This window comes from Notamacropus eugenii, chromosome 2 (genome assembly GCF_028372415.1).
Source record: "Notamacropus eugenii isolate mMacEug1 chromosome 2, mMacEug1.pri_v2, whole genome shotgun sequence".
In the NCBI taxonomy this organism is placed as follows: domain Eukaryota; kingdom Metazoa; phylum Chordata; class Mammalia; order Diprotodontia; family Macropodidae; genus Notamacropus; species Notamacropus eugenii.
The window spans coordinates 104,723,951-104,748,463 of record NC_092873.1 but is presented as its reverse complement, the minus strand read 5'-3'; the positions used below and the strand labels follow the sequence as shown (position 1 = coordinate 104,748,463).

Sequence of the window (24,513 nt, the reverse complement as noted above, 5' to 3'; positions counted from 1 at the left end):
TCTGACTTGGACAAGTCCAATCATATCCTACCTTTTCTTCCTGTTCCCATTCTGTCTCCCAGATCTGTCCTCCAACCAGCTGCCAAAACAATCTTTGTAAAGCATAGCACTGACATTGTCAAGGACATAATTGGAAACATTCAGCTTCATCTTTAATGCCTTCCATGATAGGCAGCATTGCCTAGGGGAAAGGGCACCAGACTTGCAGTCAAGGAGATGTGAGTTTGAATCCCGCTCAAATACTTACTAATTATGTGCCTTTGGATAAGTCACTTGTTTATTCTTTGCCTCATTTTTCTCCTCTTCCAAAAGAGAGAGGCTTGGTTCAATGGACTTTAAGGACCTTTCCAGTTCTAAATGTAGGATTCCATATTTCCCACCTCCCTTTTCAGTCTTACATCCTATGACTCACTTTCAGGAATGTTCTGTTTCAGTCAAATTGACCTGTTCTAGCTGTTGCCCTTGATTGACATCATAACCCCTACCACACAGATATTTGATCTTTTGAGAATGAGTTTCTCAATGTATTTTGTTTTCATCTTTGCATCTCAGAGCTTCAAAACTCAGCTCAGAGTCACACACTTCACCAGACTTTTCACCATTCTATTTCTCTTCTACTTCTCACCCTTACTCTGAAGTGTCAGCGTTAATCCCTCTTGAAATGACTCTGAGGGAGGAATCTTTTGAGTCCATTCTACCACATTTATGGGTTGAGAACTCATTTCCCTTGTTTGCTAGATTTGAACAAAGCCTTGACACTTTCATAGGTGCTAGTTGGTTGTTGTTCATCATTCTCAAAGAGGACTAAAATGACATCACTATGATGTAGCCAATGTACAATGTATCTGACTATTACTGATCAGACCACTTTGAGCTCAGAGAGCTTTATCATAAATTGGCTACAGATAGCCAATATGAACATTAACAGTGCAGCTATCTATAAATTAGTGCATATAACTTTTCTTTTGAATTAACTACAATTCTTCTTTGTTCACAGAGCATAGTGCCTTTTTTGTTACAGGCACGCCATGTCAGGCTGGCCTTTGTCATTGTTTCCCATGTCATGAAGTTGATTCCAAAGTTCTTCCCAGATACCTTGAGAGTAGCCTTGTGTCTTTTCTTCTGACCTCCATATGAGCACCTACCTTGGGTGAATTGTTCTCTCTGTAGTAGACATTGAATGCTTGGCAGTTCAGCCTCAGAAAGAATCTTAGCTCTTTCTGAGGTGGCAGAGAATTGGAAATTGAGGGAAGGGGTGGAATAGAAGGCAACTCTAGGTAGAGATGTTTGACAGAGATGTTTGACAAAGAGTTGGAAACATAGGAAGTGAAACTATAATATAGATTTAGGAGGTGTCAGTAGAGAGAGAAATGAAGAGGTGGGAATGAATAAAGTGAGAGATAAAGATAGAGAAAGAAGAGAGAGAGAATTGAGAAAGGAGAAAAACTTTGCTCATGAATATGTTTAATGACCGAGAAGAGGAAATGGAGTCAGCTCAGGAGACAGGGAAGCAGTAGTTAGAGAGGTAAGAAAAAAGAGGATGGTGAGGTGTCCCAGAAGTCTAGGGAGGGAAGGATTTCAAGGAGGTGAGTGCAATGATGGAAGGATGCATTTGGAGGCAAAATTATTACAATTAGTGTAAGGATGTAAATGGAGAGATCACTGCCTCTACAGCTTTAGCAATCATCTTGCTTTCAAAACAAAAATTGTGCTCTGGAACAACTTCTGCCCTAGGGCACTACTTTATTGAATAGTGACTAAACCCATGGTGCTGTTGTTGTTGTTCAGACATTTTAGTCGTGTTTGACTTTTTGTGGCTCTATTTAGGGTTTTCCTAGTGAAGATAGTGAGATAGTTTGCCATTTATTTCTGCCATTCATATCACAGATGAGAAAACTGAGACAAAGAGGGTTAAGTGACTTGCCCAGGGTTACAGAGCTAAGTAGTGTCTGAGGCTGGATTTGAATCCAGATCTTTCTGATTACAAGCCCCTCACTCTCACCACTAACCACCTAGCTGCTGAGAACCCTGACTACCATTTCAGAAAAGGTTCTGTCTGTCAAACTTCACTCCCTTCTCTGCAACAATGTCTTCTACAACTCCATTGCCAACCTCTTCATAGAGATACACCTTCCCTTTCCTCACAGCTCTTCCTCCTCCCCCAAAGTAAAATATTGATACAAGAGTTGTCATAAAATCTAAAATTTACTTTTCCATTGTTGTTGGATGAATGGTGTTTATCTATTCCCCTGTGACCACACTCACAACCTTCAGCCAGGTCTCTCTCCTTTGCCACAACTGACATATATTCCGCTATTAGAACACATGCTATTTCATAGTGGGGATTTTGTATTTGCATTCCTAATGCTAAGCACTTGGCAATTAGTAAATATTTTTCATTCATTCATTCATTCATTCATTCATTCATTCATTCATTCAAGAGTAGTGTTATAAACCTAGTTACTGAGGTTTAAGTGAAAGGCCTTTGCATACATATGAATATTTAGAGAGATTTTTCTGTAAAAGAAATTAGACAAATAGGATTATAACCTAGTGAGGGACAAGAGAATCAAGTGAAGGACAGTTCCATATATTGAATACTTGTCAGTATTTCAGTACTCACACTCATATGGATCTGTGTTCTCATTGATTCAAAAGAAAAAAAGGTTCTAGTCCTGCCTTGATTCCAGATTTGCCATGTGACTTCAGAAAAGTCGCTTGCCATCTCTGGGTCTCAGAGGAGGTGGGGCTGAGCACTTGCAGGAAGGGCAGGGGGATGTTGGCCACCTTCTCCTTGGTCAAGTCGTGGTCGTGGACATGTGGGGGTGTCTGCAAGGTTGACCCTCCCCAGGTGTCTCCCTAGCGCACTTTATGGAGCAGAGAAAGTCTGAATGTCACTTTGTGAATGGGATGGAACATGTGCGGCTTGTGGAGAGATTTATCTATAACCAAGAGGAATACATGCTCTTCTACAGATACGTGGGGGAGTCTGTGGTGGTGACAGAGCTGGGGTGGTGTGAGGCTGAGGATTTTAACCGTCAGAAAGAGCTCCTAGAGCAAAGATGGGCCGCAGTGGACACTTACTGCAAGCAAAACTACAAGGTGATTGAGCCCTTATTGCGAAGAAGTGGTGAGTATGTCAGGGGAGCCCAGCAGAGACCCAGAGATAGAGAGGGAAGGCTGTCTTGGGAGGAAACAGGTGAGGAAGAGAGAAGGTGGGGGGAGGACACAGGAGCAGATGCAGTGACAGGGCCCCCAGAACGGGGGACAGACAAGGGGGAGTAGGAATGAAGGGAGGGGACCAAGAGAGGAGGAGCAGGAAAGGGAGATGGGAGAGGTGAAATTGTAAAGATAAAGAGCGACCTGGAGATGAAGGGGAAGGATGAGGGGGAAGCATTGGGATGGTGGGAGAAAGGAGGGGTAAGAGGGAGAAAAGGTAGGGAAGTGACAGAGTGAGAAGAAAGGCAACAGAGATGATGGGGAGGAATTAGGAGCAGAAAAACTGGAGATGAGTGAAGGGGACAAGGGGAGTGGAGAGAAAGGAGAAGAAAGGGAAGAATAAATGGAGGAGAAAGTGGGGAGGGACAGAGGGAAGAGAGAGATGTGCTGGAAAATGAAGTGGGAAGAAAATCTCTTGTACCAGCATGGATTTTGTTTCTTTGAGTGTTTTTCCTCAGTGAAATTCAGATGTTTTATCCTCCTTCAATTCTAATGGGGATAAATGGCATTGAGAGCAAGCCAAAAACCTTCAGCAATAAATAACTCACATTTATATAATGCTAAAATGGTTAATAGGCAGCTAGATAGCTCAGTGGAGTGCCAGATCTGGAGTCAGGAAGACTTACTTTCCTGAGTTCAAATCTAGTCTCAGAAATTTCCTACCTGTGTGACCCTGGACAAGTCATTTAACCTTGTTTACCTAAATTCCTCATCTGTAAAATGAGCTGGAGAAGAAAATGGTAAACTATTCCAGTGTCTTTGCCAAGAAAACCCCAAATGGGGCAAAGAAGTGTTGCACATGACTGAAAAACTACTGAACAGTAACAAACTGGTTACTATAAAATTAAATCCCCCAAGTCCTGAGTACCCAGGTGTCATGAACTTTCTAAAATCTGAAATAAAATTATTCCTTTCTTCTCCCTGAAACTAAGCTAAGGAGAAGTTTCCCATGTTCTGCTCTCTTCTGTCTGAACCACGTTCTCTTTCTCCTTTCTTTCCCCCAGCCTTCCCTAATAACATAAACTTAGAATGGAGGCTTTAGCACTGAAATTGTCTTTCTTCAGGGACCCAGAAGTATTCCTGCTTCTCCCAGGGCCCCTGAACTCTCTGAGTCAGGATACCCAGGTTTCTATTTGGCCAAGATGTTGTCCTGATTCAGAATTTCTTCAATAATTTGATGGCATCTCTTAATATTTGCATGGGAAAACTTTTTAAAAATAGTTTATTATTTGCACCTATGAAATACTTTCAGAAACAATCCATTACAAAGTATCCATTTATAATGAGAAAATTTGCCTGCTAGTTTCTTCCCGTATCACTGAATCCTGATGAGGTGGACCTGTGATAATTCAGCACCATGGACTCCTAGGCCCACTTCTAGCTAGTTCAGGTGTCTAGTCTTATGGGGCACTTAAATGTCTCCCAAGATGCCCATTTCTGGCCCTGGGGAGAGAAGGAAACCTGAAACTAGTTATGGATCATGTGACAGAGGTTGTGACAGAACTAGGAAGACCTACTCTGGTTCCCTCACTCAAGGTCTTTCTTCTTTCTTACAGTTGAACCCAAGGTGATTGTGTATCCATCAAAGAAGGCTCCCCTTGGATACCACAACCTGCTTGCCTGCTCTGCCACTGGTTTCTATCCTAGAGACACTAAGGTCAGGTGGTTCTTGAATGGGCAGGAGGAGACAATTGGATTTGTGTCCACAGGCCTCATCAGTAATGAAGACTGGGCATACCAGATCCTGGAGATGCTGGAAATGACTCCCAAGCATGGAGATGTCTATACCTGCCAAGCGGAGCACTCCAGCCTTCAGAGACCTGCCACCTTGGACTGGATTGAGATAGAACTCTATCACCCTCCAGTTCTAACTGCTCAGGACATGGAGCTACCTCTGAGATCCCCTCACTGTGTGTTCTGTGCTCTCTTTTCTTCTGGCCTGGGCTAATAAAACCATATGTGGTGCTACCCGCACTCCACCCTTTCTCCAGCATAACCCCCCTGAAAATGGTAGTTCTGACCTAAAAGCTATGGAGACAGAAAACCTCGTCAGCCTCCTTACTGGCCTCAGCCCCCAGAGCTGACTTTCTGCTGGAACTCTGTGATCAGCTCATAGACCCATTTTCCCTGGGATCAGGGAGCTAGGAATTGAGATGGGTTGATGTCAGTGTCCCCTGGTGAGGTTTCTCTTCCTGAATCCTGAAAGGCCCTTTGCACATCAGTCCCTTCATTTCTTAAGCTATATTAAACCAATTTATCAGGCTCCCCTCAGACCTATCTGCTCCCCATGTGGGGATGGCTCTTGGAGGTAAAATTTTGATCTTTGGTGTCTCTTCTCCCCAGAAGCACAGTCTGAATTTGCTTAGAGTAAGATGCTGAGTGGAGTCAGGGGCCTCGTTCTGGGGCTGATCTTCTTTAGGGTTTGTTTCATGGTCCACAAGAGGAGTCAGAAAGGTGAGACAGTCTGGGGAAAGCCCTGAGGCCCCTCCCCCTCCAGGATCTTCTCCAGGAGAGAGAGAGTATTTGATTGTGCCAGAAATCTGGCCCCAGGTTAGGGGTGAAGAGGTGGTTCTGGCTCTGGCTTTAGCTCTTCCTCCCCAAGAACTTTTAGAAGGTGGTGAAGAGGTAAATTTCAGGGCTCAAAGGTCTTAGGGAATCCCATATTCACTAGTATAGACAGCCTTGGAAGAGGTTTCAGATTCTAACCTTTAGCCCCTCTCCCATCTTTCTCCCTCCCCCACCATCCACTCACACAGTTGTAACTGGATGGATAAAGCATTGACCAAGTGTTTCCTCTGTGGTGGCAAGTACTGGGCTAAGCAGTAGTAGGAGCCCCCTGTCCCACAGTGCTCAGAACCTTGGTGCCCTTTGTTTCTATGACTGTAGGATTTACAAGGATTTTGTATGTCTGTCTCCCTTCCTTTCCAGGAAATCAGACTCTGCAACCAACAGGTAAGATCCTTCTACTCAGGTAGGATTGGGATTCTCATAGCTAGTGTCTGCCCAGTGGGGCCTGAAGCTAAGAAGAGACTTGGGAACCCTTAATGGGAAAAAATGGTTCTACTTGTGGACTCAGACCCCCAAGTAGACTCTTCTATACCTGTTCTGTGTCCTCTGCAGGCTCCTGAGCCTGTGACCCCTGGAGCTGTTGCTTCCCTATAGCCTCCACTCCATGTTTGGAAGACCCTGCTTGTGTCCAGATCTCCAGGACATTAGATCTACTGACCCCTTCCCTGGCATAGCTTTTTCCCGGTACCTTTGCCTCTGTTTGGACTTTGGCATTTCTCCAATGGAGCTTTAAAATTTCCTTCATGCTTCTTTGTTCCTGTACCAAGTGATTTATCCATTTTTGTCCCTTGAGCTCTCTCCCCAGTAAATTGGAGGAGTGAGAATCAACTATTGCTCAGTGACACAGAGTAAAAATGGGGGAGACAGAGGAAACTTTAGCCCTTGGGAATCTGTTAATCCTTCAATGTGTGAAATGCCTCTGAAGGTGAAGTTTGCAACCCATCTACACCTTTTCATCCCAGGTGCCTCTTGACAGCATCTTTCTGTAAATCCTACAGAGCTCTGGTGATTGCCCAGCCTCCTGGTGGTCTTCTTCTACATTTCTTGATATTATGTAAATACTAATGGCCCTTGTAGACTGTCTGACCAGGAATCCTTCATTTTCCCTGTGTGATGGGTCCACTTCATTCTGGTCATCCTTCATTCTGATGACATTCCCTCTATCTCTTCTACTCAGTTTGGCCTGTGCTTTCCCATCATGTGCCCCTCCATTCCATTTTAAAGAAAGTAAAGCTTTATTAATATCATATGCTTTTTATCATCTTTATTCCTCTGTGCATGTCCTTCCTCATTGGACTTTCCCTCATAACAGAATTTTTATTTAAAAGTTCTAAAATAACCATCACTTTAATCAGGTATATACAACAGTATATACAACATTCTATACCCATAGCCTCCCCATTTCTTGCACGAAATGTTTGTTTTTCTTTTGTCTGTGGCCAGACTTGGCAACTTATGATTATATCATTTGGTATCATTTTTTTTTTCTGTTTTGCAGCCTTTGGTATATTCTTTCCTGGTTGAGCTTACAATATTCTGCACCAGTTCACTTAAGTCTTATCATGTTTCTCTGAATTTCTCAAATCTCTTGTTTCTTCCTATGCAAAAAAAAAAAAAATCGATTACATTCGTGAGCCAGTTTGCTTAGCTCTTTCTCAGTTGATAGGCACCTACTTTGTTTCTACTTCTTTTCTACCACAAAATATTGTTATGAATATTTTGATATATATGCAGCTTAGATTTTTTTCCCCCATCTTTGACACCTTTAGCATATATGTTAAGCAGTGGGATCACAGGGTATGATGTGCCAGTTCACTATTTTACAAAGAAGGCATCAACCTGCCTGTCTTTGTGTAGTCCTTCTCACATTGAGAATTTTAATGTGTCATCACCTTGGAAGATTTGCTGAGGAAGAGGTGAAACCTCAGAGTTCTTTAAATTTCCATTTCTCTCATTAGTAATTTGAAGCAAACTTGAGAACTATTTATTTTCTTTAACCACTTACCTACTGGCAAAGCCTCCTGGTGTTGGCCTTAAATATTTGTGTTCATTCCATGCATGTCTTGGAGAATAGACATTTATCAGAGACAACTGAGGCAAAGACATTTTTTCCCATCAACAATTATTCTAGCTGTTGATCTTACCATGCAAAAACTTCTCATTTTCAGGTAATCAAAATTAATCTACACTCTGGGTTTCCTCTTAAATCTTATTTAGCTAACAATTTTCCCCTTTGGCCACAGTTATGAAACCTACCTCTAGCTATTTCCTGGACCCTTGGTAGAAATTTGTTAGCTTTTAATTAGTTACTTTAACTGAATCTTATCTAAGAACCTCCCTGAATTAACACTTGTTGGGAAAAGTAGAAGAAAATTAAATTATTTTTAAAATACCATACCATTTGCAGATGATGCTTAGCAGGAAAGGCTTTCTAAATGGGTGATTTTTTGTGGTCAGTTCATTTCCATGCAAGGGATGAGGTTGCCCAGAACTTACTTTTTCCTGATGAAGTTTATGGAAGGCTGTTCTTGACCAGTAGCAAAAGTGCCAGGATGGGTGGAAATGAGGAAACTGGGCCTCCTCTGCTCTGCATCCAAGTTGGGTTCTTTTCCCTATTTGGAGAGTGCAGAAGCTATCAGTGTTAAAACAGTAAATGGGAGCTGGGGAGATGGAGGAAGAGTGGCAACTCCTTAAAGAGCTGGTGGGGGATGAGTTATCCAAGAGTGATCAGCTACTTTTCCTTTTTGTACAAAAACAATGTTATCGCTGAGTATGTTTCAGTTGTCAGGTTCCTATAGATTCAATTCGATTGGAATAATTTATCTTTCTTATTTCTGCCAATGAATTATTGGAAGATTGCATGCATTTGTTATTATTCCTAGCATCTAGGATGCCAAACTTCTTTATTTGGGCTGATGTGAAATCTTATGTATGAAATCATAATTTCTGGAAAAAAAATCTTAGAAATTTAGGGATATGAGGTAACATAGGAGAAAACAATAAATCACACAGGGAAGCAAGGACGTAAATGATGGGACCTAATGAATCCCAGGAGAATGCTTTTTAGTCTCTATGTAACCTGCCTATTTACAGGGAAATCGTCTCACTCTTTGGTGAGAAAACAATAGATCTAGCTTCCAGGACTTCAGTGTTTCCTTTGATACATTTTCTAGCAATCAATGCCATTTGGTTAGACCCATCTGGTCTAGACCCTTCATTTTATATATAAGGAAAGTGAGACCCTATGAGATTAGTCTAATTATATGAGGAAGCTTTGGTTAAGTGCCTTCTCCATGCCAGGCACTGTGCTTAATTTGAGGCATATGAGGAAAGGCAGAATCTGGTCCCTGCTGCTTCTGAACATAACAGGGAGTCACTGGAATTTTATTGACTAGGAGAATTACATGCTCATACCTTCACTTTACAAAGAACAATTTGTTGTCTGAATAGAGAATGACCTAGAGCTGGGAGAGGCTTTGAGGCAGGGACAACCCTCATCAGGCTACTACAATAGTTCTGATGTGAGGTTATAAGGACCTGGGAAAGGGGGATCACAGTGTTAGAGGAAAGAATAGGGAAGACATGAGAGGTGTCACCAAGGTAGAAATGAACTGATTGGATATGGGAGATGGGAGTATATAGTCAAGGTTGACAAGGATGGGATGTGAGAGAGTGTGACTGAGAGGTTGGTGATACCTTCTACAGAAAAGTGAGGATGGTGGGAGTTTGGAGGTGGGGCAAAACTATTAAATGCAGTTTTTGACATGTTGGCTTTGAGATTCACCCATTTTAGGAGTGTCCAATAGGTACTTAAGATGGGAGAATGGAGGTCAGGAAAGAGGTTAGTGTTGAACAAATAGATAAGAAAGTCACCTATCTAGCAATAATAGTTTAATCTGTGGGAGCTTAATTACCATCATGAAGCTTAATAATGAAGGAGAAGGAGAAGAAGAAGAAGAAGAAGAAGAAGAAGAAGAAGAAGGAGAAGAAGAAGAAGAAGAAGTAGAAGAGGAAGAAGAAAAGAATAATAATAATAATAATAATAATAAGAATAATAATAAGAAGAAGAACAAATAGAAGAGGAAGAAGAAAAGAAGAAGAAGAATAAGAAGAAGAAGAAGAAGAAGGAGAAGAAGAAGAAGAAGGAGAAGAAGAAGAAAAGGAGGAGAAAGAGGAAGAGAAGAAGGAGGAGGAGGAGGAGGAGGAGAAAGAAGAAGGAAGAATAAGAAGGAAGAAGAAGAAAAGAAGAAAGGCAGCATCCCAAGACCAAGCCCACGGTCACACAGCTTTTATGTATCAGAGGCTAGATTTGAAATTCTGTTCTTTGATTCCAGAGCCAGTGGTGTTTCCAGTGTAACACTGCTTCACACTGGGTTGTTCATGCCTAAAATCATAGGGAAGGGAAACCTCCTGGCTTTAATATCTTATCCAGTGAGAGAATGTCTTCATTTACCCCTTTGTGATTGATGGTAGCTTTCAGTTTGGGATATATACTTTTGTTATATTTAAAATGACAAAATGCATATATACATGTACATATATGCATATATACATATGTGTGTTTATGTTAAAATATTTATGTCAGCACTTTTTGTGGCACCAAAGAAGTAGAAATAAGATGAGTGCTCATTGTTTGCTTAATGGAGAAACAAATTATAGTATGCGAATTTAATGAAGAAGAAGAATTCAAAGAAGACTTCGAAGACATATTAAGTATTACAAAATGAAGTAGAATCAGGACAAACATTATATATAATAGTTATAGCAATATAAATGTAAAGAAAAAATCATCAAAATTAATAGTGCATATTTATTACCAAACTTAGGCCTCTGAGAAGAGATGAGTAAATGTACATGCCTCCATTGCTGAAGTAGAGGATTATGGGTGTGAAACATATACAACCACATCAAGTTGCTGTATTAGCTGTTTTGGGTAAAGTTTTTTTTTTTAAATAAATATTCTTTCCCAATTTTGATGAGGGGAAGGATGTACTCATAAGTGAAGGTCAGGTAAAAAAATTTTTTTTAAAATTAAAGGAAATACAACATTTGCAAATAGAAACATCTTCACATATATCCTTGTATATGTTTTGAACAAGGAACTAATAGGGAAGTATTGTAGTTTATCAACCATATGTGAGGGTCAAACTTATACCTTTGGAAAATTTCTAAAGTAAATCTCTAAAGGATTGGTGTGGGAAGAAATGAAGTAGGGAGAAAATTAGGAAACTGTTGCAATAATCAGGAGGTAATGAAGGCCTGAATTAGAAGGGGGCATATATGAGACATTTTACACACACACACATACACACACACACACACACACACATACATGCACACACACTTATTATGTGACTGGATATATGGGGATAATGAAGATGACACTGAAATTTCAGACCTGGGTGACTGTAAGCATGTTAATGCCCACATTAAGAATAATGGATTTTAATGGTTTTCATTCTAGTTCCTTTGACTTCTGGAGTATCATACTTCAAGCCCTTTGATCCCTTAATGTAGAAGCTGCCAGATCCTGTGTTATCCTGATTGTGTTTCCATAATCCTTAAATTGTTTTTTTCTGGATGCTTGCAATATTTTCTCCTTGACCTAGGAACTCTGGAATTTGGCTACAATGTTCTTAGGAGTCTCCCTTTTCAGATCTCTTTCAGGAGGTGATTGGTGAATTCTTTCAATATTTATTTTACCTTCTGGTTCCAGAATATCAGAGAAGTTTTCCTTGATAATTTCATGAAAAACGATGTCTGTTGGGGGTGTAAGCTCAGTTTCATGTGATCAGTCTTGGGCAGGTAAAAGTGAGGATTTCTAAACCTTAGAATTCTCATGAGGCCCCCCAGGGAACAGCTGGGAATTGAGGTGTGAGACCCGGGCTATCTCGTGCATTTCCACCTCTTCCCTGTGGGAAACTTGCTGGGGAGAACATCCCACCCTTGAGATTAATCCATGGTCTGAGCACACCTGTTATTGTCTAGCTAAGGGCTGAGAGCAGGCACGGTATTCAGGTGCAAACTATGCAGCGGGAGAGCTTAAGTAGGGTCAGGAAAGCCTGAAGGCGCTCTTAGCACTGAGGGGCCCTTAGAGGGCAGAAGGTCCCTCCCCTCTCCCACTCCCGTTCTCTTGCTGTACAATCTTTGCCTCCTTGGGAGGAGGATTCCTCTCTCCTGAGGAAGAATTCACCCTGCACATGTAACCAAGACCCTGAATAAAGCCTAACCCTTGTTCGACTCTGAAAAGTCTCTCGTCTCATATGTTTATCCGGTTTGGCCACCAAAGACCAGGAAAGGTAAGACTTGGGTTGCCCATCAGCCTCTAGGCCGGACAGATGTCTAGGCTCTTTTGTTGCTCATGACTTTCAGGTAGTCCCATAATTTTTGAATTGTCTCTCCTGGATCTATTTTCCAGATCAGTTGTTTTTTCAATGAGATATTTCATATTGTCTTCTACTTTTTCATTCCTTTGGTTTTGTTTTGTGATTTCTTGGTTTCTCATAAAGTCATTATCTTCCAACTGTTCCATTCTAATTTTTTTTAATTTTTTTAAATTTATTTATTTAACTTTTAACATTCATTTTAACAAAATTTTGGGTTACAAATTTTCTCCCCTTTTATCCCCTCCCCCCCCCCAAACACCAAGCATTCTAATTGCCCCTATGACCAATCTGCTCTCTCTTCTATCATCCCTCTCTGCCCTTGTCTCTGTCTTCTCTTTTGTCCTGTAGGGCCAGATAACTTTCTATACCCCTTTACCTGTATTTCTTATTTCCTACTGGCAAGAACAGTACTCGACAGTTGTTCCTACAACTTTGAGTTCCAACTTCTTTACCTCCCTCCCTCCCCACCCCTTCCCTTTGGAAGGCAAGCAATTCAGTATAGGCCAAATCTGTGTAGTTTTGCAAATGACTTCCATAATAGTTGTGTTGTATAAGACTAACTATATTTCCCTCCATCCTATCCTGTCCCCCATTACTTCTATTCTCTTTTGATCCTGTCCCTCCCCATGAGTGTCGACCTCAAATTGCTCCCTCCTCCCCATGCCCTCCCTTCCATCATCTCCCCCACCCTGCTTATCCCCTTATCCCCCACTTTCCTGTATTGTAAGATAGGTTTTCATACCAAAATGAGTGTGCATTTTATTCTTTCCTTTAGTGGAATGTGATGAGAGTAAACTTCATGTTTTTCTCTTATCTTCCCTCTTTTCCCCTCCACTAAAAAGTCTTTTGCTTGCCTCTTTTATGAGAGATAATTTGCCCCATTCCATTTCTCCCTTTCTCCTCCCAATATATTTCTCTCTCACCACTTAATTTTATTTTTTAAGATATGATCCCATCCTATTCAATTCACTCTGTGCACTCTGTCTCTATGTGTGTGTGTGTGTGTGTGTGTGTGTGTGTGTGTGTGCGCGCATGTGTGTGTGTGTGTGTGTGTAATCCCACCCAGTACCCAGATACTGAAAAGTTTCAAGAGTTACAAATATTGTCTTTCCATGTAGGAATGTAAACAGTTCAACTTTAGTAAGTCCCTTATGACTTCTCTTTGCTGTTCACCTTTTCATGCTTCTCTTCATTCTTGTGTTTGAAAGTGAGATTTTCTTTTCAGCTCTGGTCTTTTCATCAAGAATGCTTGAAAATCCTCTATTTCATTGAAAGACCATTTTTTCCCCTGAAGTATTATACTCAGTTTTGCTGGGTAGGTGATTCTTGGTTTTAGTCCTAGTTCCTTTGACTTCTGGAATATCCTATTCCATGCCCTTCGATCCCTTAATGTAGAAGCTGCTGGATCTTGTGTTATCCTGATTGTATTTCCACAATACTTGAATTGTTTCTTTCTAGCTGCTTGCAATATTTTCTCCTTGACCTGGGAACTCTGGAATTTGGCCACAATGTTTCTAGGAGTTTCTCTTTTTGGATCTCTTTCAGGTGGTGTTCTGTGGATTCCTTGAATATTTATTTTGCTCTCTGGTTCTAGAATCTCAGGGCAGTTTTCCTTGATAATTTCATGAAAGATAATTTCATGAAAGGCTCTTTTTTTGATCATGGCTTTCAGGTAGTCCCATAATTTTTAAATTGTCTCTCCTGGATCTATTTTCCAGGTCAGTTGTTTTTCCAATGAGATATTTCACATTATCTTCCATTTTTTCATTCTTTTGGTTTTGTTTTGTGATTTCTTGGTTTCTCATCAAGTCATTAGCCTCCATCTGTTCCATTCTAATTTTGAAAGAACTATTTTCTTCAGTGAGCTTTTGAATCTCCTTTTCCATTTGGCTAATTCTGCTTTTGAAAGCATTCTTCTTCTCATTGGCTTTTTGAACCTCTTTTGCCAATTGAGTTAGCCTGTTTTTCAAGGTGTTATTTTTTTCAGCATTTTTTTGGGTCTCCTTTAGCAGGGTGCTGACCTGCTGTTCATGCTTTGACTGCATATCTCTCATTTCTCTTCCCAACTTTTCCTCCACCTCTCTAAGTTGATTTTCAAAATCCTTTTTGAGCTCTTCCATGGCCTGAGCCCACAGAATATTTAATCTGGATGTTTGGGATACAGAGGCCTTGACTTCTATGTCTTTGCCTGATGGTAAGCATTGTTCTTCCTCATCAGAAGGGAAGGGAGGAGATGCCTGTTCACCAAGAAAGTAACCTTCTCTAGTCTTATTTCTTTTCCCTTTTCTGGGCATTTTCCCAGTCAGTGACTTGACCTCTGAATAATCTCCTCACACCCACCTTGCCCCCTGATCCTCCCAGACAGCACTTGGGGTCTGAGATTCAAATGCTGCTCCCCAGCCTTGGGGCTTCAGCAGGGGCAGGGCTGCTATTCAGTGTGAGATTAAGTTCTGGTGCTCAGGTGGGGGCAGGGCCGCCTCTCAGGCTCAGTTCCCTCAGGGGTTTATGCAGAGACCTTCAACAATGGATCCAGGTTCCTGCCTGCTTGGGGAGCCCTGGTCTGCCACTGTCTCAGCTTCTGCCTCCTGAGGGGGCCTGAGTTATGGGGGCACGCCACTCCCCTCTCGACCTGCCAAAGAGACCCTCTCACCGACCCCCATCACCTGTGGATGGAGGGACCTGCGCGGCCACTGGAGATCCCGTCCCTGAAGCCTGCTCGCATCTGTTCCTCTTGGTGCCACGGCCGTGGCAAGGCTGGGCTGGGCTCCACGTCCGCAGCGTGACAGACCTTTTGCGAGAGGTTTGCAGGTCCCTCTGGAACAGAAATCTCCTTTGCTCCACTGTGCTGTGGCCTCTACTTCACACCAAAATGAGTGTGAATTTTATTCCTTCCTTGAATCAAATGTGATGAGAGTAAGCTTCACGTTTTCCCTCTCACCTCCCACCTTTATCCCTCCATTGAAAAGTCTTTTTCTTGCCTCTTTTATGAGAGATAATTTGCCCCATTCCACTTCTCCCTTTCTCCTCCCAATATATTCATCTCTCACCCCTTAATTTTATTTTTTTAGATATGATTCCTTCCTATTCAACTCACCTTGTGCTCTCTCTCTCTCTCTCTCTCTCTCTCTCTCTCTCTCTCTGTGTGTGTGTGTGTGTGTAATCCCACCAACTACCCAGATACTGAAAAAAGTTTCAAGAGTTACAAATATTATCTTTCCATGTAGGAATGTAACCCGGGCAGGGCTGTCATTCATTGTGAGATAAAGATCAGATACTGGAATCCCCCAGGAGCATTAGGTGGGGACAGGGCTACCACATAAGGCTGAGGTATGGATCAGTTGCTCAGATCCTCCAGGGGCTTAAGATCCAGAAATGGTTGTGACTGCTACAGGAGCTACTGAGGCTCAATGCAGCCTGTGTCACTGCTGCCTGAGGCTGGAGCTATGGGAAGACCCACGTCCCTTCTCAGCCAGCTGAAAAAACTCTCTCACTGACCTTTGGCGCCTGTGGGTTGAGGGATCTGCAAACTGCTGCTACTGCCACTGGGGATTTCACCCCCAAGGTCTGCTCAGGTCCTCCTCATGGCGCTGTGCCACATGGCCAAGGCTGGGCTGGGCTCCACTCTGTGTCTGATGAGACAGATCTTTTCTGACAGACCTTTCCTGTTGGCCTTTCAGGTCACCCTGGACTGGAAATCTCCACTCCATTGTTCTGTGGCTTCTGGTGCTCTAGAATTTGTTGAGAGTCTTTCTTTACAGGTAGTTTATGGGCTGTGGGGGAAGAGCTAGTGCATGTGCGTCTTTCTACTCTGCCATCTTGGCTCCACCTCGACTTGTATCCTTGTAAATATTTTAGATAAGAGGCCTTTATCACAGGCAAAGATTGCGAAGATTATTTCCCAGTTTTCTACTTCCCCCACAATGTTGGTTGCATTTGCTTTTTTTGTGCAAAACCTTTTCAATTTAACGTAAACAAAATTATCCTTTTTACATTTCATAATGCTCTGTATCTCTTGTTGGGTCATAAATTCCTCCATTCTCTATAAATTTGACACAAAAAACTTATTACTTGTTCCTCTAATATGTTTATAGTATCAGCCTTTACACCTAAATTGTGTACCCATTTGGACTTTATTCTGTTATATGGTGCCAGGCATTTGTCTATGCCTAGCTTTTGCCACACTATTTTCTAGTTTTCCTAGCAGTTTTTGCAAAAAAAAAATGAGTGCTTATCCCAGAAGCTAGGGTCCTTGGATTTATCAAACACTGGACTGCTTTAATCATTGACTGTTGTGTTTTGCATATATAACCTATTCTATTGATCTTCCCCTCTATTTCTTTTTTTTTTAACCTTGAACAGAGCAGTTTTATTTGTAATGTTTAACAATCACTGCCATACAATTGTGATTTTATCCCCCCCACCTACCCCCCACTCCCCCCCTCCCTCCCCACAACTGCATACAATTCTGTATAGATTCTACATATACTTTCCTATTGAGTATATTTTCACTATAGTCATGCTATGTAGTCAGACTAAGATAAATGAAAGAAATCGTATAACAAATCAGAACATGATACACAAACACATACACATACACAAACATGATCTGCTACAATATGTGAGTGACTTCCATATTTCTCTCTCTGAGTGTGGCAGGCATTTTGCCTTGAGATCCTCCATTGGGATTTTTTTAATTTTTTTATTTTTTTGGTAAGAAGTTCTTGTGTTATTACAAAAATCTAAGTCTACCAGAAAAAACTCTCACACACTGTGGTTGTTGCTGTGCATAAAGTTCTCCTGGTTCTGCTCCTTTCACTCAGCATCAGGTCATATAAGTCCTTCCAGGCCTCTCTGAAGTCTTCTTGTTCATCATTTCTTATGGCACAATAGTACTCCATTACATTCATATACCATAATTTATTCAGCCATTCCCCAATTGATGGACATCCCCTTGACTTCCAGTTTTTGGCAACTACATAGAGTGCTGCTATAAATATTTTTGTACATGTGGGACCCTTTCCCATTTTTATGATCTCTTGGGGATATAGTCCTAGTAGTGATATTGCTGGGTCAAAGGGTATGCACATTTTTGTAGCCCTTTGGGCATAGTTCCAAATTGCTCTCCAGAATGGTTGGATGCGCTCGCAGCTCCACCAACAATGAATTAGTGTTCCAACTTTCCCACATCCTCTCCAGCATTTATCATTTTCTTGTTCTGTCATGTTTGCCAATCTTATAGGTGTGATGTGGTACCTCAGAGTTGTTTTGATTTGCATCTCTCTAACCAATAGTGATTTAGAGCATTTTTTCATATGATTATAGATAGCTTTAATTTCTTCCTCTGAAAATTGCCTGTTCATATCCTTTGACCATTTATCAATTGGGGAATGACTTGTATGATTGTACATTTGGATCAGTTCTCTATATATTCTAGAAATGAGGCCTTTATCCCTGAGCTTAGCTGTAAAAATTCTTTCCCAATTTACTACATCCCTCCGGATTTTGGTTGCATTGGGTTTGGTTGTGCAAAAACTTCTCAGTTTAATGTAATCAAAGTTATCCATTTTGCATTTCATAATGCATTCTATCTCTCCTTTAGTAAAGAATTCTTCCCTTCTCCATAGATCTGATAAATACACTATTCCTTGCTTCTCCAGTTTATTCATGGTATCAATCTTTATACCTAAATCATGTACCCATTTGGACTTTATTCTTGTGTACGGTGTCAGGTATGGGTCTATGCCTAATTTCCACCACACTGTTATCCAGTTTTCCCAGCAATTTTTGTCAAACAATGAGTTCTTATCCCAGAAGCTGGGGTCCTTGGGTTTATCAAACAGAAGGTTGCTATATTCCTTGCCTACTGCATCTTGAGTGCCAAGTCTATTCCACTTGTCTACCTCTCTGTTTCTTAGCCAATACCAAGTGGTTTTGATAATTGCTGCTTTATAGTACAGTTTGAGGTCTGGTAGCGCTAGGCCACCTTCCCAAGCATTTCTTTTCATTAGTCCCTTTGATATTCTGGACCTTTTGTTTTTCCAAATGAATTTTGATATTATTTTGTCCAGCTCTAGAAAGTAATTGTCTGATAGTTTAATTGGTATGGCACTAAATAATTATATTAATTTGGGTAGAATTGTCATTTTTATTATATTAGCCCAGCCTACCCATGAGCAACTAATGTTTTTCCACTTACTTAAATCTGACTTTATTTGTGCAAAAAGTGTCTTGTAATTGTGTTCATATAATCCCTGGGTTTGTTTTGGCAGATAGACTCCTAAGTATTTTATACTGTCTACCCTAACTTTAAATGGTATTTCTCTTTCTATCTCTTGCTGTTGGACTTTGTTGCTAATATATAGGAATGCAGAAGATTTGTGTGGGTTTATTTTGTACCCTGCAACTTTGCCAAAGTTGTTTATTAATTCTAGTAATTTTTTACTTGAATCTCTGGGATTCTCTAGGTAAATCATCATATCATCTGCAAAGAGTGATAACTTAGTTTCTTCTTTGGCTATTTTAATTCCTTGGATATCTTTATCTTGTCTAATTGCTACAGCTAACATTTCTAGTACCATATTAAATAATAGTGGTGATAATGGACAACCTTGTTTCACCCCTGATCTTATTGGGAATGCATCTAGCTTATCCCCATTGCATATAATGCTTGCTGAAGGTTTTAGATAGATACTGCTTATTATTTTATGGAAAGTTCCCTTTATTCCTACATTCTCCAATGTTTTTAGTAGGAATGGATGTTGTATTTTGTCAAAAGCTTTTTCTGCATCTATTGAGATAATCATGTGGTTTTTGTTAGCTTTGTTGTTGATGTGATCGATAATGCTAATAGTTTTCCTAATATTGAACCAGCCCTGTAGTCCTGGTATGAATCCTACCTGATCATAATGTATTAATCTCGTGATAAGATGCTGTATTCGTTTTGCTAGAATCTTATTTAAAATTTTTGCATCTATATTCATTAGGGAAATTGGTCTATAATTTTCTTTCTCTGTTTTGTCTCTTCCTGGTTTGGGTATCAAAACCATATTTGTATCATAGAAAGAATTTGGGAGGACTCCTTCTTCCCCAATTTTCAAGAATAGTGTATGTAGTATTGGAATTAACTGTTCTTTAAATGTTTGATAGAATTCACTTGTGAATCCATCTGGCCCTGGAGATTTTTCCTAGGGAGTTCATTGATGGCTTGTTCAATTTCTTTTTCTGAGATGGGGTTGTTTAAGTAATCAACTTCCTCTTCGGTCAATCTGGGCAATTTGTATTTTTTAAAATATTCATCCATCTCATTTAGATTATCGAATTTGTGGGCATAAAGTTGGGCAAAGTAGTTTCTAATTATTGTTTTAATTTCCTCCTCATTGGAGGTGAGTTCACCCCTTTCATTTTTAATATTAGTAATTTGGTTTTCTTCTTTCTTTTTTTTAATCAGATTGACCAAAGGTTTATCAATTTTATTAGTTTTTTCATAAAACCAACTATTGGTTTTATTTATTAATTCAATAGTTTTCTTAATTTCAATTTTATTAATCTCTCCTTTGGTTTTCAGTATTTCTAATTTGGTATTTACTTGGGGATTTTCAATTTGTTCTTTTTCTAGCTTTTTCAACTGCAAGCCTAAGTCATTGATCTCCTCTTTCTCTATTTTATTTATGTAAGCATTCAGAGATATAAAACTTCCCCTAATAACTGCTTTTGCAGTATCCCATAAGTTTTGGTATGTTGTCTCACTATTGTCATTCTCTCGAATGAAATTGTTGATTGTTTCTATGATTTCTTCTTTAGCCCAACCCTTCTTTAGAATTAGATTATTTAGTTTCCAATTGATTTTTGGTTTCTCTTTCCATGGCCTTTTATTACATGTAATTTTTAATGCATTATGATCTGAAAAGGATGCATTGATTATCTCTACCTTTCTGCACTGGATTGTGAGATTTTTATGTCCTAGTACATGGTCAATTTTTGTAAATGTTCCATGTACCGCTGAGAAAAAAGTATATTCCTTTCTATTCCCATTTAATTTTCTCCAAAGATCTATCATATCTACCTTATCCAGAGTTTTATTTACCTCCTTAACCTCTTTCTTGTTCATTTTGAGGTTGGATTTATCGAGTTCAGAGAGGGGGAGGTTGAGGTCCCCCACTAGTATAGTTTTGCTATCAATTTCTTCCTTCAACTCCCCCAACCTCTCCTCTAAGAATCTGGATGCTATACCACTTGGAGCATACATGTTTAGTAATGATATTGCTTCATTGTCTATGGTGCCTTTTATCAGGATATAGTTTCCATCCTTATCCCTTTTGATTAGATCTATTTCTGCTTTTGCTTTGTCTGAGATTAGGATTGCTACTCCTGCCTTTCTTACATGAGCTGAAGCACAATATATTCTGCTCCATCCTTTGACCTTTATCCTATGTGTATCCCCCCGTTTCAAATGTGTTTCTTGTAAGCAGCATATTGTTGGATTATGGCTTTTAATCCATTCTGCTATCCGTCTCCGTTTTATGGGAGAGTTCATTCCATTCACATTCACAGTTATGATTACAATCTGTGAATTTCCCTCCAACCTCTTTCCCACCATTTGTGCTTTTAGCTCTCCCGTCTCCCTTCCCCTCCTCAATAGTATTCACTTTTCTCCCCCTCCTCCTGCAGCCTTCCCCTCCTTCTTTTGACCCCCCTCCCTTTTAGTTCCCTTTACTCTTATTGCTTCTTTCCTCCCTTTTAGCCACCCTCCCCTTTCTTCCCCCTTCCCCTCCTACTACCTATAGAGCTAGTTAGGCTTATCTACTTAAGATTATTGTTCCCTCCTTTGAACAAATCAGATGAGAGTACCTCTCAAACAATGCTCATCTCCCTCCCCTCCTTCCCTCTACTATAGTTTTGTACTTCTTCCTGTGATATAATTTGCCATTTTCTGCTTCCCCCTTTCCACACCTCCTATTACATTCCCTTCTCATACTTAAATCATATTTTTGACATGACATCATTTACTTTGTGCCCGTTCCCTCTACATATATCCCTTTTATCATAATAGCTGCACAGTTCTCAAGATTAACAGGTATCATCTTCCCTTATAGGGAGGTAAACAGTTTGCCCTAATTGAGTAGCAAGTTTTTGTTTTTGTTTTTTCCCCTCTGTTTACCTTTTTATGATTCTCTGGAGACCTGCATTTGAAGATCAAATTGTCTATTGAGTTCTGGTGTTTTGGTCAGGAAGCTCTGGAAATCCCTTATTTCGTTGAATGACTTTCTCCTTGCCTGAAATGTTATTCTGAACTTTGCTGGGTAGTTGATCCTTGTTTGAAGTCCCAACTCCTTTGCCTTACGGAATATTGGGTTCCAATTCTTTCGATCTTTTAATGTAGAAGCTGCAAGGTCCTGTGTGATCCTGACTGTGTGTCCTTGATATTTGAATTGTTTCTTTCTGGCTGCTTGTAGTATTTTCTCCTTCACTTGATAGCTCTGGAATTTGGCAACTATATTTCTTGGGGTTTTGAGTTTGGGATCCCTTTCGGGAGGGGAACGGTGGATTCTTTCGATGACTATTTTGCCCTCTGAGTCTAGTACTTCTGGACAGTTTTCCTTGATGATTTCCTGGAAGATATTGTCCAGACTCTTTTCTTCATCATGGGTTTCTGGCAGGCCAATAATTCTTAGATTTTCTCTCCTGCATCTATTTTCCAGGTCAGTTGTTTTTCCAATTAAATATTTTACATTTTCTTCTATCTTTTCATTCTTTAAATTTTGTTTGACTGATTCTTGTTGCCTCATTGAGTCATTAGTTTCTACTTGCCCAATTCTAATCTTCATCATAGTGTTTTCTTCAGTTAGCTTTTCCATCTCCTTTTCCATCTGACCAATTTTTCCCTTTATGGAGCTATTTTCTCCATTTAATTTTTGTACTTCTTTTTCCAATCGACCAATTTTCCCAGTTAGGTTTTGGGTTTCCTTTTCCATCTGATCAATTTTCCCAATTAGGTTTTGGGTTTCCTTTTCCATTTGATTAGCTCTTCCTTTTAGGGAATTATTCTCTCCAGTTAATTTTTGAACTTCCTTTTCCATTTCTTCAATTTTCTTTTTCAGGGTGATGTTCTCATCAGTGAATTCTTTTTTTATAGTTTTAAAATCATTGGCCAGTTTTTCTTTTATATCCTTCTTCAGACGTTCCAGGTAATCTAGTTGTGCTTGCGAGAAATTCATAGTCCCATCTGAGGTTTCAGATGGAAGTACAGTCTCAGCTCTAACCTCTTTGGTGTTTGTGTTTTGGTCCTTATCCCCATAGAAAGATTCTATGGTTTTTTCACTTTTCGTCTGCTTTTTCCGATTCATGATGTTGGCTGAGTGTTGTAGCTTTTGGTTCTTTCAGTCAGAAGGTACAGATCTTTAAGTTGAGCTGATGTGTGTCTAGGCTAAAAGCAGGCTTTTGTTTTTTATTTCCCCGATCAACCCTGGGGTTAGCTTGTTAGGTGTGTGGGAGGTGTGGTCTGGTCTCAGGCTATCTCCTCAGCTGACTTGAGGCAAAGGCAAGGTTAGGGGATGGTAATCCCAGCTTCCCTATTGTCTTCCCTTTTCCCCTGGAGGGCTGGGGCACGCCTAGAAGCTAACGTGTGTTCCCGCCCCTCCTGGGGCTCGTCTCCCGGCTCTGAGGCTTGCCTGGGTCTCAGTGCGAATTTTCTCTGCCCTGGGTCGTCTGTCCCTCCAGATCGCCTCCACCACAGTAGGAAGAATCCCCCTTTGCCACTTTTCCAGCCTCTGGTGTTATGAGACCACCTGCCCCCTTCTGCTGTTCCCGCTGATCCAGGATTAATCTGGGGAAGAATTTTATGGTTCCCTCAGGGTCATCAGGGGGGAGGAGAGAGCACTTACTGATCACTCTGCCATCCCAGTTCCTGGAAGTTCAAGTAGTGACCCACTGAAGTCCGTCTTCAGGCTGAAGATTTCAAGGGCTGCTGCGCTGATGTCTGGCACTCAGCAGCTCTCACCGGCTCGGCCTGGCTTATCTCCTGCTCCGCTGGTCTCGCCCGCCACTCTCGGGCTCCTCTGGTCCCCTCCGCCCTGCCGCGCTGACCGCGCTGCGCTGTGCGCCGGGGTTTTACCCCCGCGGAACAGATCCCTCCTGTGGACCCTCCGGTCCAGCCTGGGCTCCGAATCTGTCAAAGTCCGTCACCCACTGGATTTTACACCTCCAAAGTCTGGTCAGACTCTCCCCCCAGATATATCCAGAGGAGTTTTTCCAGGAGCTTAGGTGAGTTGTTGCTTTCACTCCGCCATCTTGGCTCCGCCCCCCTCCCCTCTATTTCTTAGGCACTACCAAATGGTTTTGAAGATTGCTGCTTTATAATACAATTTAAGATTTGCTTTAGCTAAGCCACCTTCCCTAGCATTTCTTTTAATTAATTCCCCTGATAGTCTGGACTTTTTGTTCTTCCAAATGCATTTTCATATTATTGTTTTCTAGTTCTATAATATAATTATTTGGTAATTTTATTCATATGGCACTAAATAAGTAAATTAATTTAGGTAGAATTGTCATTTTTCTTATATTAGCTCGGCCTACACATGAGCAACTGATATTTTCAGAAGTCTTTCACAACATGACTGTGGTGGAAGTGTTTTGCATGACTACAGATGTATAATATATATAAAATTGCTTGCCTCTTTGATAGGAGTGAGTGGGAAGGGAGGAAGGGAGAGAATTTGGAACTCAAAATTTTAAAAATGAATTTTAAAAGTTGTTTTTACATATAACTGGTAAATAAGACATACCGGCAATGGGGTATAGAAATCTATCGTGCCTACAAGAAAATAGAGAGCAAGGGAGGGCATAAGAAAAGGGAGAGGTGTGATAGAAGGGAGAGTTGATTGGGGGAAGGGATAATCAGAACACACACAGCCTTGAGGTGGGGCGAGGGGACAGATGGGGAGAAAACTTGGAATTCAAAATCTTTTAGAAGTGAATGTTGAAAACTAAAACTAAATGAATAAAACACTTAAAAAAGAAAATTACTTTGGTATCTTTGTGGAAAATGGACTTCAGTAAGCAGATACTTTTGGTAAGGGGTCCAAATAGAAGACTGTTGCAAAAAGAATGCTCCAAATCACCCATAAAAAGAGAAATGTTCAAGCTTGATGTTTCAACATGTACCCTGAAAAATGGCAAAGATGACAAAAGATGGCAATAGTCAGTGTTGGAGATGTTGTGGGAAGATAGGCATACTAATACATTGTTGGTGGAGCTGGAGATATATATATATATATATATATATATATATATATATATATATAATCATTTTGGAAAGTAAATTTGCAATTATGCAGATAATGTG

General features: G+C 40.6%; 1 protein-coding gene across 4 annotated transcripts in view; it reads left to right on the top strand.

The window, feature by feature from the left end:
• Window positions 1-24,513, top strand: part of LOC140526165 (H-2 class II histocompatibility antigen, E-S beta chain-like) — a 131,762-nt gene that overhangs the window by 41,944 nt on the left and 65,305 nt on the right. Inside the window, exons 6-7 of one of the 4 annotated variants that reach the window (XR_011974258.1) lie at window positions 2,976-3,130; window positions 4,776-9,757. The exons of 2 other annotated variants lie outside the window; for them this stretch is intronic. Coding sequence is in view for 1 of the 2 variants with exons in the window: in XM_072642147.1 (XP_072498248.1) it covers window positions 2,976-3,001 (26 nt within the window). In the remaining variant the exon portion in view is untranslated. Of the gene's footprint in view, window positions 1-2,975; window positions 3,252-4,775; window positions 9,758-24,513 lie in introns of those variants that run through there. One more of the 4 variants, XM_072642147.1, reaches the window with a different exon arrangement.